The sequence below is a fragment of the Numida meleagris genome, chromosome 5 (genome assembly GCF_002078875.1).
Source record: "Numida meleagris isolate 19003 breed g44 Domestic line chromosome 5, NumMel1.0, whole genome shotgun sequence".
Taxonomy (NCBI): Eukaryota; Metazoa; Chordata; class Aves; order Galliformes; family Numididae; genus Numida; species Numida meleagris.
This window is the reverse complement of record NC_034413.1, coordinates 14,896,455-14,909,481: the sequence shown is the minus strand read 5'-3', so window position 1 is coordinate 14,909,481 and position 13,027 is coordinate 14,896,455. Positions and strand designations below refer to the sequence as shown.

General features: G+C 41.7%; 1 protein-coding gene across 8 annotated transcripts in view; it reads left to right on the top strand.

Annotated features, from left to right (window-relative positions):
* CPEB3 (cytoplasmic polyadenylation element binding protein 3) overlaps positions 1 to 13,027 on the top strand; it is an 85,728-nt gene that overhangs the window by 65 nt on the left and 72,636 nt on the right. For 2 of the 8 annotated variants that reach the window (XM_021399262.1, XM_021399261.1), the window contains exons 1-2: positions 6,892 to 6,996; positions 7,342 to 8,249. In XM_021399262.1, the coding sequence (XP_021254937.1) occupies positions 6,915 to 6,996; positions 7,342 to 8,249 (990 nt within the window). In that variant the 5' untranslated portion in view covers positions 6,892 to 6,914. Of the gene's footprint in view, positions 1 to 2; positions 215 to 234; positions 478 to 1,879; positions 2,035 to 4,905; positions 5,055 to 6,891; positions 7,112 to 7,341; positions 8,250 to 13,027 lie in introns of those variants that run through there. The other 6 variants (XM_021399265.1, XM_021399267.1, XM_021399268.1 and 3 more) reach the window with 6 other exon arrangements.

Here is a 13,027-nt window from a genome sequence, read left to right as displayed (position 1 = left end):
AGGCCGAGCGCAGCCGCGACGCCCGTCCCCGCCCTCTCCACACCGCGCCTGCGCCCAGAAGGCAGCTACTGCTGATGGGCACGCCGGGAAGTGTAGTCCCTCCGCCTCCGGGGGCTTAAAGGTCCCCCGGGGCACACCCCCCTGCCCGCTTTCGTCCCTATGCCGCCTCTCGTTGCCGCTGCCTAACTGCTGCCCGGCACCGCGCGCGGGGCAGGTAGGGGCCGCGCTCTCGCGTAGAGGGCTTCGACGGGGGAGAGTCAGTGCCGCGCCCGGCCCCGCGCCCTCCGCAACGGCCGCACCGGCACACGGTCACTGAGCGGAGAGCGGCGGGAGGGGCCCTCGCGCGTCCCTTCTCTCTCACGCGCAGCGGCCGTTGCGCTCCGCAGCCCCTCCCTCACGGCGGCGGCGGCTGAGGGAGCGGCGCAGTGCCGCTGCTGCGGGCGAGGAGCTGGGAAGGAGCTGCCGCCCGGCCGGCAGGTGCAGCCTCTACCCCTGGGGGCGAGAAGCCCCGCGCGGTGCTGGGGAGGCGCTGCGATAGCGCTGCGTGCTTGTGGCGGCCGCGGCCAGGGAAGTGCCCGGCACCCCTAGAAGCGGCCCTTCGTGCCTGGGGAAGGCCTGGCGGCCGGTTGCACCCTAGGCGAGATGTGGGGCGGCTGGTGGTAGTGCAGCGCTTCCACTGCAGCTCGTAGGCACGGAGAAAACGTCCTTAAGTGCTTTTAAAATCATCCGTTGTATGTTCTGAAGTCGATACACAGCAGCACAGTGTGAGAAGCTGGAACTTTAAAGTCTGAAAAGCCTTTATGGAACAAAGGGATGGACAGCACCTGGGAGACGCTGTCATTTGTCTCCCCGGGGCCCTCTCCCCCTCCTCCCTCAGCCCAAGTGTGCGCATACTGGCCCACATGGAAAAGTTCTGCATCTTGTCGTGTTCCCCACGCAAAGGGCAGCGTCATTCTTTGCAGAGACACTTACTACATTCCCAGTTCCTAGGAAGGTTGGTTGATAAAGATCAGTGTTAGGTCTTCCTCAAGTTTTGATAGATGTGTATATATATCTAATAATGAACTCCTGGAAGAAGCTCTGCTGTGTGTAATCAGTCCTTGAAATCTTGTGCCAGTTGTATCTTGCTTTGTTACACTGCATCTGCTGTGCAAGGTGGTAGCTTTCCAGGCCAGCTCCACACCTGTGCCACTTCTTCAGTGCGCATCAGTTCTTGCTTGAGATGAGCAGAATTTGCCTGATGGTTCTGTACAGCTGCAGAGATCGGGTAGGACAGGAAGGAGGCTGCAGTGAATGTACTTCATCCTTTGACCCTGCTGTTGTAGCTAGGGGAAAATCAGTCTGGTTTTGAGTCTCTGGGGGGAGAAAAATATTGTAAAATGTGTGTAAAAAAAAAAAAAAGTGGAGTATTGCACTATGTGAATAAAACAAGTGTATAAGTTGGTTACACAGTTGGACCCAATTTTATGTACATTATTCTGTTTCTGCTATTGCTTTGTGCCTGACCTTTTTTTTCCTCAGATCTTATTTTCCATTTGTCTTTTATTATCTGGGCATAGACTCACAAGCTGTATTCTATGTATAGAATAAGGACAGTGTTGTCTATTTTCTGATTACCAAAACTATCATCATCAGGAGTGCTAAAGCAGTTACACGTAGGTAAATTTTTCCTATAGAAAGTATCTACAGAAGCAAGTAGGAAGAAGGCAGCGTGCTGACATCCTGTCCGAGAAAATTTATTTTGAACTTTGTGTTAGGATAGGAAGATTCAATTTTGCTTGCACTACTGAGAAGTCTTGTGCGTACAGTGGCCTGAGTAAACCATGTGGGTGTGGCTTCCTGGAAGAGAATCTAATACCCACTTTCCCAATTACAGCTGCTTGTGAAATATTGAGAGCAGTGTTAGATAACAGAGTTCCTGGTTCCTAGTCTTCATCTGGAATAAATGCGTTGTCTGTTGGCCAAAGTAGTGATCAGAGAGACCAATCAAATGCTTGGGTTTTATATATTTGTTCTGAAACCTTACAAATAGAGGTAAGGAAGCCTATTTTATTGCTAGGATTCTGGGATTTGTACAGTTTCTGTTGTTTTGTTTTGGGGTTGTGAGGATAAGCTAGTTGCCTGCCATTTAGGGTAAGGCTATGAGGTTGTGATCAGCAGTAATTACTATGGGCAATAGTTACCTGAAGAAATGTAACTGGAGTCCATCATCACCTGGCAACTATAAGAGGCTTAAGTACAGTCTCTGACAAAGAAGGCTGCTTTGCCCCCTGCCAGGGATGACAAGAGTGGTTGAAATTTGTGTACTGAGTCATGTGGTAAACACTTGGCAGGTGTGTACATTGTATTTCCTTGGAAACATGCAATATGTAAAAACATATCATACCTTCTAACATCCTACAAATAGCTTAGAAATCCCCAAATCTAAAAACTATTTTGTGTCTTTTCAATTTTCAAGACTTCGTCAGACTGCTTAGGGTATGGAATCTCAATGTGCCCTCTCAGAAACAAAATGTGGTGTTGAAATACATAAATAACCAACTGTTTCTAAATTTATGAGAACTCGCCTTATTCCCTGACAGAGCAAAAGTTGTCATTCCATCCTCATCTCTTCCCCCTTAACAGGACCGGATATGCAGCTGCTCCGTTCAAATGCTTTCTTTATTCTACCAACAATCTCCTTCTTCAATTCACTCTCCCTATCCCCTTTTACTGTTCCTTTTCTTTCTACTTTTTATTTTTATTACATTGGCAATTTCTAATATAAACCTCAGGCTGGTTCTCGCAGCTATTTTATTTTTTTTTTTAATTATTTTTTTTCCATATCATCCCTTAATAGAGTCCTCTTTGTTCATTCCTCTGTCTCTCCAGTGGCTGCACTGACTTATTTGGTCCACTCTCACCTTTGCCTTATGGGAGCTGCATTTGAGCCTGGAGGGGACTCCCTGAAGAGGACTCCCTTTTGCCAATGCAGAGTGTAGGACGAGGACTGCTACCACTTGACATCTGGCAGGACTCAGCCTCACTGATGCCAACTGGAGGTGGCAGCCATTTTGAGTTAAATAGAACTGCACACTTGAAGGCAAATACAGGATTAAATGAAAACTACCACAAATAATATAAGCTTTTTAGGGCTATCAGATTTATGCCAGAAAGTCACATTTTAGAATACAAAATTGTTTGATAACAAACTTGCACAGATTTAATTAAGCTTATTAAAGAAACTGATAAAAAATAACTTTATAACAAATTTCATAAAACAAAAATGCACTCAGTACAATCTTAGCTGAGTTAGCTAGGCTTACTTGAGCCTTTCTTACACTTGTTTCTTTGGAGCTGGCCCAGCTCAAGCAATTCAGGTATCAGATTGAATGGAGCTTTTGTGTTCTGATACAGCTGTTGTTATTATCTTTTAACTTCCAATTACAAAATAGTTGGCTGGTAGGAAAAAAAAAAGCTTTCCTTCTAGTAGCTAATGGATTAAAAGCTTCCATTAAAGCTTGGATTTCTTTGGTTATGTAGTGCTTTGTTTGTGACTGTCACAATTGCTCTTCTTATCTTAATATTTGATCTGCAAAGTGAAGCTTTCTCTTGTCTCCTTCCGCACCAATCTTCACAGCATCTGCTGAGCAGTGACCCAGGGAGCAAGAAGGGACATAAATGGGGGGTGCACAGTGGTCAGAGCCAACCCTGTACTAGCTGAGGTTTCAACAAATGAGATATTTTCAGCTGCTGTAAGAAAGCAATTTTCCTGGCATTTAATGATTCAGAGTAGTACAAACAGGTTAGAACAAGTGTTCAGAGACTCTTAATTACAGCATTAATTCAAGGCAAGTGGACCACGCAGTCCAACATAAATAGACAGCAGAAAGCAAATACAAGGGTGGTTGAACAAGCCATTTTCAACTACCCTAATTTATCTTTCTCCAAGTTCAGCCATAAAGCTATGCATATTTCATCATTTGAAAAGACAGCCTGAAGCTTTATAAAACACTGATATTTTCACACTTTAGATTTATGCTATGTGATTTTCATACAAGTGTTAGCATTCTTTTGCCAGAATTATCAATATTATTGATTATCCAGAACAAATATCCAGAATAATTCACAGATCAGCATAATATGGAATACAAGTGCCCGCAGACTAAATTCTAAAAACTGTATCTGACCTATAACATCAAAATGAGATTCATTCCTTTCAGGCTGTGTACTGAAGTAGAAGCTGGAACTAAATGGATAGTGGTTATGGAAGGAAGGCAGCTGAAATGAGGAGCTGCAGCGTAGAGTGGATGTGATAGTAAATAGTAAAATATTTACCTTCTTCTTTCTCTGAGTAGTGTTATTTTTTCTTCATTTATCTGAAGGATTTTAAGTTATAACAGTAGCTCAGTAATGAAAAAACAATAATTTGCGATTTGGAAGTTATTCATATAGTACAGCCCACATGCTGATTTTTGTTTTGAAGTTTCGTTCTTGCCCTATTTGTGCTGGAGTCGGAATGCTTTAAGAAAGTGTTGTGACAAGTGGTTCCCTAATGTTTTCGTCAGCTAAGCAACGTGGCACGATCTCCTTTGTAGTAGCTGTGATTTTTTTTTTTTTTTTTAATATAGCCGATACAAGTTTGGAAATAACGTTTTGTCCATAAATTTGGAGTTTTGAAGAAAGTTTGGGAATACTAGCAGCACTCCTTTGGCTAGCGATTGCTGCTCCGTGTAGCTGTATGCTCTGGGTTTACAAACGCTGCGAGCAGCTCAGCTGCCCTTGTGCGCTGTCAGCTCGGCGCGGCGGGCGCTGCTTCTGTCCGAGCTCCCTTGGGCAGCGGGGCGCAGCAACCCGGGCTGAGCTGCCCGCCCGCCGCTGCAGGCCCCGCTCGGCCGGCAAACACCGCCCCCGGCGGACTGCAACACCCAGAATGCCTCGGCAGAGCATGCGCTGAGAGCTCCCAGTTGTCAAAGTGCTCTTGCCAGAGTGGCCGACTGTTTGTCACACACCAAACCCGAGAGAAGAAAATAAACACACTGTTTTGTTGAGCTTTAGATACAGAAAATCCAAAGGTAACTGTTCCTTAAGAATTTCTGCATCGACTGCACGGGTATACTGCATGCAAGCAGAGCTGGTATTGCTGTGGGGATATAGATTTCCTGTTCTGGATTATATATTTGCACAAATACTTATAGCACCTCTTGATTATTTGCTGGTGTATGGTAGTCCAATGTTAGACATGGGTGGCCTCTCAGACTTTTTTTTTTTATCCAGTGCTTTTCTATTCAGACTGGCTTTGCTGTTAAAGGTAGGTCTTGACCTTGACAAGAGAGTTGAATTGTGGTGATTTTACCTTTAAGAAACAGAATGAAAATGAATGTGGATTATGGTCTTTCGGATAAAGTTCAAAAACAAATGGCCAAGTCAAGGTACATATGTGAAGCAACTGCTGTGCTAGTCACTATAGATAACCCGGTGACTAACTGATTTAAATATACTTTATTGATGACAGAATGGTAACATTTCAGCTGCTATATTTTTCTCTCTAAATATAATTTTATACTGGTAGCTGAGAACCAGGGAAGGGAGAGGCAATTATGTTTTTTCTCTCTGTTATAGAACTGTCAGTAATTTCCTGCAGTCTTAGGAGTAATGGTGATTTCGCTATAAATGCAGCTGATGGAAAGCTACGTGGAACTTGGTGTGTTCTGTTTTTTTCTGCAGCACTGCTTTAAGCTGCCTCCAGGTTTCTCCTGCCCCATCGGCAGCAGCAGGGCAGCTGGCTGGATGCAATCCTCTGTTCTTGCGAACTTGCCTTAACGTTGTCTCTAGCATAGCCTTTTCTTGAACCCTTGCTGTTCGTTTCATATGGAGAAGGGAAATACTAGGGAGCAAGCCAAGTAACTTAACTAATAGTAGAAACATATCCTTACATTCATTTGCGGTAAAAAGTCTATGAATGACTAGGTAGAAATTGGAAAAAAAATAATAAAGGTGTGCATAGACCATCTCAAAACTGGAGTCAGGAGACACTGACTTCACTCTTCGACACCTTTCTTAACCAGATAATTGGCTTGGCTGAACTTTACTTTGTTACATTGAAACAGCCATCCTAAAAAGAATGTTACCAAGCTGTTGTGATTAGCTCAGTAGAAATGGGATTAGGCATTTGGTGATGACCATCTTTGACATACTTTAATTGAGAAACTGATTTTAGCTCATTCAAAATGCTTTTGAGATTTATAATAATCACTTCAATTGACTAGAAGCCTGTGAAACGTGAAGGACCCTGTTCTAGTTCCATGTAATGATGTCTGCATATGCATTAGTATTATTGTGTTTTGAAATATTGATCAAATGCCATTACCTGCCCTCCTTTATATGAATTCCCTCTTCTATCAGGTATAAGACTCGGTTCTGCTATGTACATTCGCTTCTAAAAGTTTAAGCTTGTGTATCGGTGTAGCAAATAAATTCCATCACTAGTCTTTGTCTTGTGCATCTAAAGATGGCTTTTAAAACGTACCATGTCTCTATTTAAAACATTTGGATTAGCCTCATTTTAATTTTTCACTGTGAAAGCATCGGGAGCGTTGCAGCCGAATGGCACCTCCCCGATCTGCTCCTTTTGGCCTTATATTTCCCTAGAACAAATGACCGATGATTTTCTGGAGAAGGCAATAGAGCGGGACGCCTTTGCGGCGAAGCAGCGCTGCGCCCGCACTGCCGCCGGCCCGGCCCCGCCGCAGGGTCACTCCCCGTCCCCGCGGCCCCGGCACGGCGGTGCCGGCCGGAGAGCCTGAGCCTGGCTGCTCGCTGGCGAAATGGGTACCGGCTCCTTTAAAGGTGCCCTCATCGGAAAGGGGGTGGAGAAGAGCGGAGACTGGTGTCTCTTTAACCTTGCTGAAGGACGCAGCAGTATTTATTGACGTATGCAAATAGCCAGGGGGAGGAGGTGGTGGAGGAGGAGGGTGCTTGGAAAAACAGGAACCAGAATCAGTTTCTCATTGCAGGGTGAGAGCTCTGAGTTCCGGTGTAAGAGAAAAGAGACGTGGCGAAATTGCTGTATATCTCTGCCCTATAAGCACATCTCTCATTTAGACTGAAGGGAAACAAGGCATCAAAAAGGGTGAAGCATCTTAAAAAATATTTTCAAGGCAATCTAGCATGATTAAGGCTTACATGTTCCTAAATGGGGGAGGGGGAAGATTACGGGTTTGCCTTGCAACTTGCTGTAGCATATAGCACTACTAACAGGAGGAGATTTTTTGACCGGCAAATGATTAAAGCAGCCTCGTTTGTGCTATGAATGACAATGCTAATAATCTGTCTTTGTGGTTTTTTCCCCTACTGTTTCAGCTGCGCAAACCATGCAGGATGATTTACTGATGGACAAAAGCAAAGCCCAGCCCCAGCAGCAGCGGCAGCAGCAGCAGCAGCAAGATCCAAACTCAGCAGAAGCCCCCTCTACGCCCATCTCGTCAGAGACGCCCAAGCCAGAAGACAACAGCTCAGTGACTAGTATCGGCACATCGGCTCCTTCCCAAAATAGCAAGGAGAAGATGCAGATGGAGTCTCCCATTTTGCCTGGCTTGAGCTTTCACCAGCCTCAACAAGAACCTGCAGCCGGCACCTCCTTGTCTCCCTCCTTTGGCAGCACCTGGTCGACGGGGACCACAAACACGGTGGATGATAGTTTTTTCCAAGGGATTACTCCAGTCAATGGAACAATGCTTTTCCAGAATTTTCCACACCATGTCAACCCTGTATTTGGTGGCACTTTCTCTCCTCAAATTGGCCTAGCTCAGACTCAGCACCACCAACATCAGCAGCAGCAGCAGCAAGCTCAGCAGCAGCAGCAGCGGAGGTCACCTGTGAGCCCTAATCAGGCACCTTTTGCCCAGAGAAATGCTGCTTACAGCCATCAGCCCATCATGACCAGCAAACCGTCTTCCTCCTCTGCATCCTCTTCTTCTTCCTCCAGCTGGAATAACCATCAAAATGCAGCTTGGAGTACACCTTCCAACCCTTGGGGTGGGCTGCAGGCTGGTAGGGACCCTCGAAGGGCAGTTGGAGTGGGGGTCGGCGTGGGAGTGGGGGTCGGCGTACCCTCCCCCCTCAATCCCATTTCACCCCTTAAAAAACCATTCTCCAGCAATGTCATTGCCCCTCCGAAGTTCCCACGGGCTGCACCCTTAACCCCCAAATCCTGGATGGAAGACAACGCGTTCAGGACGGACAATGGCAACAATCTGTTGCCTTTTCAGGTAAATGTACCTTCTATGTGGTGGCAGCTATCACACGGTTGTATTTTATTGCAGAGGTATATTTCACATTGCTCTTCTACCTCAGAGGCATCTCCATACTTTGTGTCTGCACTGACTAGTCATCCCATAAAAAAGAAATAAGCTTGGTCTCAGGCAGTGCATACACAGAGGTTTTGGCTTGATGTTAACAGTCTCATTGTTCTTATAATCTGTTCTGAAATGTGACCGGGATTTATCTTTTTTTTGTTTGTTTGTATCATTAGAAAGGTGGTAGCCTTCCTACATGAAAAGCAGGTTTTGCAGACTGTGTTCTATTGGTGCTCTATTTTATTTATTATTATTTTTTTTTTGTGTTCTCCCATATGAGAAAAGCAGGAGACATTAAAATTGCTTGCTTCAGTATTCTACCTGACATGTTAATTTTAACCTGAGGTGCTTTTTGACTTGAAATACAGTTGATTATTTTATCACCATTGAAATAACCATTTGTCTTTATGCTGGGGCATTTAATAGGGGGATCTGTTCGTATAAGGTGTATATATGAAAAGCTGTGCATGTCCGATGTATCCCCCTGTGCTGTTATATTCACGGTGGACGTTTTGAATACATCTAGAAGCAGCGTGGGTGTGTGTGGAAAGAGTGGCGTATCTGTCCTTTCCAGTAAGGAAATGCCCAATACAATTGACGTGATTTAGAAATGGCAGGGAGTTACTGTATAAAATAAACTAATTTATGCTGTTCAAAATATTTGCAGAGAAAAGAGACAATAGGACACGACCTTCAGAGCCATATTGCAATGGAGTCTATTTACTAGCTACATAGCTCTGAAATATTTAAAGCTGCAGTGCCCTTCAGTGTGTTGTTTGTGTTTTTTTTTTTTTTTATCTATGACGACAAAGCAGATCAATTGCAGCTGAAACTGGGCCACATAGAAGATTTGCAATTTTAACGCAGAACGAAACCTGTCATGGTGTGAAATCCATTTTAAGTTAAAAGAAGCAGAGCATGCACTTGCAGTTCTTTCTATACAAGGTGAAGTGAATCACAAATTTCTTCCAGGCTAGCTTTTTTAGTCTCAGATATATCAAAATTTCCTGTTTTGGAATACAGTGAAATCATTTGTATAAGCTTTCTTTTAAGGTACTAGCTTTCTCAGTAAGTTGTGAACTCCCAAACATTTGTAACAGATCAGTTTTGTACGAATGGCGTCTGGCTTGACACTTAGTGTTAGAAACAAAGCAAACAAACAGAGAAATCCCGCTGATTACTTTAAGAGATTGTTGAAGTAAGATGTGTGCATGCCTGTGCACTTTCTAGTCCCATTCAAAGAGGATATCTTATAGTCAGCCCTGATATTTCATTTTGCTGCTTCATTCTATTTAAAGGGAGAGTTGCTAATTTTTTATTGGCTACCCTAAATTAAGGCGGAGTGTCTTCTGGTGAACTGCTGGGCAATGTCTCTGTAGAGCTGAAGTCTGGGGAAAGGTTATACTTCAGATACAATATGCCTAGTGAAGCTATTATATTGCACAGAACGCTCTAGCACAAAAGCTAGTGGATGTAGCACCCAGTCGTTTCTTCAGGAGTGTCAAATGTTTCAGTTTACAAGTATTCCTTTATTTATCACCATTTAAGACCTTACAAACTTGGATAAATTTAATTTAATAGAAAAAGCAACAGCAAATGATCTTATTTCTGTGCTTTGGTCAACGTGATATATAAAATTGTGTATTCATTGAGGAGGTGTTTATTATTGTGACTAGAAATTGTCACAAATTAATCTGTCTGATATTTAGTCATCACAGGTGGGAAGGAAGTAGATCAATGCTTTAAAGAAAAGTTCATTTGAGTTTAAAATTAAGGCTTTGAAAATGTAAGGTATTAGTCAGTATATAAATTTGGAAACGTGTTTTCTTCTCTGTGAACATAATCTTGTATTTTCCTGTTTAGCTGAAAGCAAACACTTAGACTCATTTCAGCACCAGCTGAAATACCAGTCTGATTTCAGAGACTCAGTGAGCTTATGTTGGTTTTTTTTTTTTGTTTTTTTTTTTTTTTTTTTTTTTTTTTTAATAGTACATTGTTTTTAATAGAAACGGCTGAACTTTGCATACAAGATTGTGATCTGCATTAATGCCAACTGCTCTTATACTTAACAAATTGCCAAAGAAAACTTGAAACTGTACTTCTGGTAGGATGCAACTGTTTAGTTCAAATTTACATTGATAAAATGAGTTTCATATGAGTGTAATATTTGCTGCCTGGGTTGTGGTTGCATTTGTTTGTTTTTCCTCATAGAAATTGGGCAACATGTTGACACAGTAAGTTCTGCTTGTCAGCACTATCAAGAAATTCTGGCAGGTTTGTCCATGTATGTCTGCCACCCTTTATAACTGAAGTTTTTGTTGTTGTTTTTAATTAGCTTCAGAAATACCTTTCAGTAAACTTCCCATACAAGTAAAAATTAGTAAATTCTTTGTACTAACCCATTCTTTTATCTTTCATTGACATTATACGTTCTTTTTACATTTTTAGTTCATCTTGAATTAATTAATAATTAACATGTGAAGCTCAAGGTGTTCCGTGTAAAAAGGAAATTAATGTGTTCACTGTTGGAATTAACAATGATACTTTTTTTTTTTTTAATTCAGATTAAAAAAAGAAATTGGTGTAGAGAACTTCTGTAGTCAAGATTTGTAGTCTGAATTTGTAATATATGAAGACAGCTGGTATCAACTTCTGGTATATTTAGTTGTGTAGAAAAAAATAGAATTGGTTGACGTTTCCCTAATGAGCATGTATATAGAGCAATACAATAGGTGTCTCTATCCCTGAATTTGAGCGATAGAATAGTGTGCCGTGTATGTCAAAACCTATATGGTGGCTGCTTGGAGGACTTGTGCTGAATTGTCTGAGAACAAATAAAGTATCAATTGAGAGGAATGCTGTTGGCATCTGAATCATGATCAGTGCTGAAAGACAACTAAAAATGCTTTCAAGGAGACTGTTTTAATATGCCTGCTGAGGAAAATGGATTGCATTGTATTAAAAAAAAAATCTGAAGATACAAAGCTGATAGCTGTAAAGGCGAACAACAAAAAGAAAAAAAGGCAGTTTGTATGGAATGAAATGTACTGTAGCAAATAAGAGTTGGAGATGAGATTGCAGGATTAGATGTGGAACAAGGCCAGATATGAAATACAGAAATGCTGCCGATCTGTTCTGAATGTTCTTCAGCTTATGAATGGTTCAGGCCAAATTCCTCTGTTGTGAATGTCATGTGATGAGCAGCAGTGTTTGCCATTATGCCAGGTTATCCTCGTTTCTGGTGTTTGAGGTTGGCATTAACTGATTGTCCCTGGGACCAGGGCTGCGGTTCAGTTCCTTTTTACAGTAGAGCAGTGGAGCTTGAAGAAAGCTATTGTCATCTCATGCTTCTGAGCTGCTCCCAGAACTCTCTTTTCCTTCAGTTCTCTCAGGTAAATAGTATATTTCTTTTGGCTTTTTCCTTACAAATATGTTGTGACACAGCTCATGGGGTTAGGAGGATTGATAGTGCCTGAAATAGATCCTTGAAAGGATGGATAAGAAATTGTCTTTACTGTGGAGAAGGTAGAGAAGGAATTAAATGTTTGGAGGCCAGTATGTTAATTAAAGAGGTCTACCGTGTGGGATTTTAATAGCACAATGACACTACTGCAAATAAGCGAAAGATTTCTCAGAAGTTATACAAGTATTGCTAGATCTACTTCTTTCCCAGTAATGTTATTTAGAAAGCATAAAAATGCATAATGGCAAGCTGTAGATTTAAAAACTGCATAGCAATTTAGTGCTCTGAAGATTCTGGCATGTATCGAGTTGTTCTTGACAGCTTTACTAATAAATACATCCCTAACAAAAATAAATGATGGGGCATATATTGTGGATAAAGATAATTTTAACATGCCTTCTTTTGCAGAGCCTGTTAGTACCCAGGGATCAGACGTAATAATGACAAAACTTTCTTGGCCTCGTTGTTTTCCATTTTTGAAATAGTAATTGAAAAATTGAAATAGGAATTTGAATAGGGATTAGCTTTCATACAGCTAAAATAATAAGGTAAATTAAAAAAGATATATATTTTACTCAAAATAAAATTCTGAACATGAAGCTGGTTTGAGTATAAATATGTGTATAGATGCAGAAATATGTGTTAGTATGTATATTCAGGTATTTAGATAAAGATACACTAAATAGTAACATGTTAGCAGGTTCAAGTACTTTGTTGTGTGTAGCAGTAAACACACTGTAGCTGTTTAATGAGTGAAATGAAGACCAGGGAAATGGCCACAGAATAATGTTGACAATATTGATGTGATTTTCATTTGAAGGTTAATAGACAGCTCCATAAGAGGCTATTTGCTTTAAATATTTGAAGTCTTCAGGCCTGTCATGTTGGTCCATACGTAGCTTTATCTACTCCACTGCAAGTTTATATTCTAAATAAATTATGTATATGCACACATACACGCACGTAAGTGTACATACAGTAGACTCATGCACGGAGTAATTGTCTTCTACTTCTGTGAAAAAAAATCCTTATTAATTTCAATTACGTAAATTTAAAGACTTCAGGTCTAGATTTGTTTTTTTCAACTAAAAATTGCATATCATGCAATAAGTCTATCTGAAGGCTTTTTGAAATGCCATTTCCCTGTTCTAAATTTGACACTCTGGATGCTGGCTTCTTGACACTATAGTAGGTAACTATAGTGATAACACTAGCACTATTGCTATCT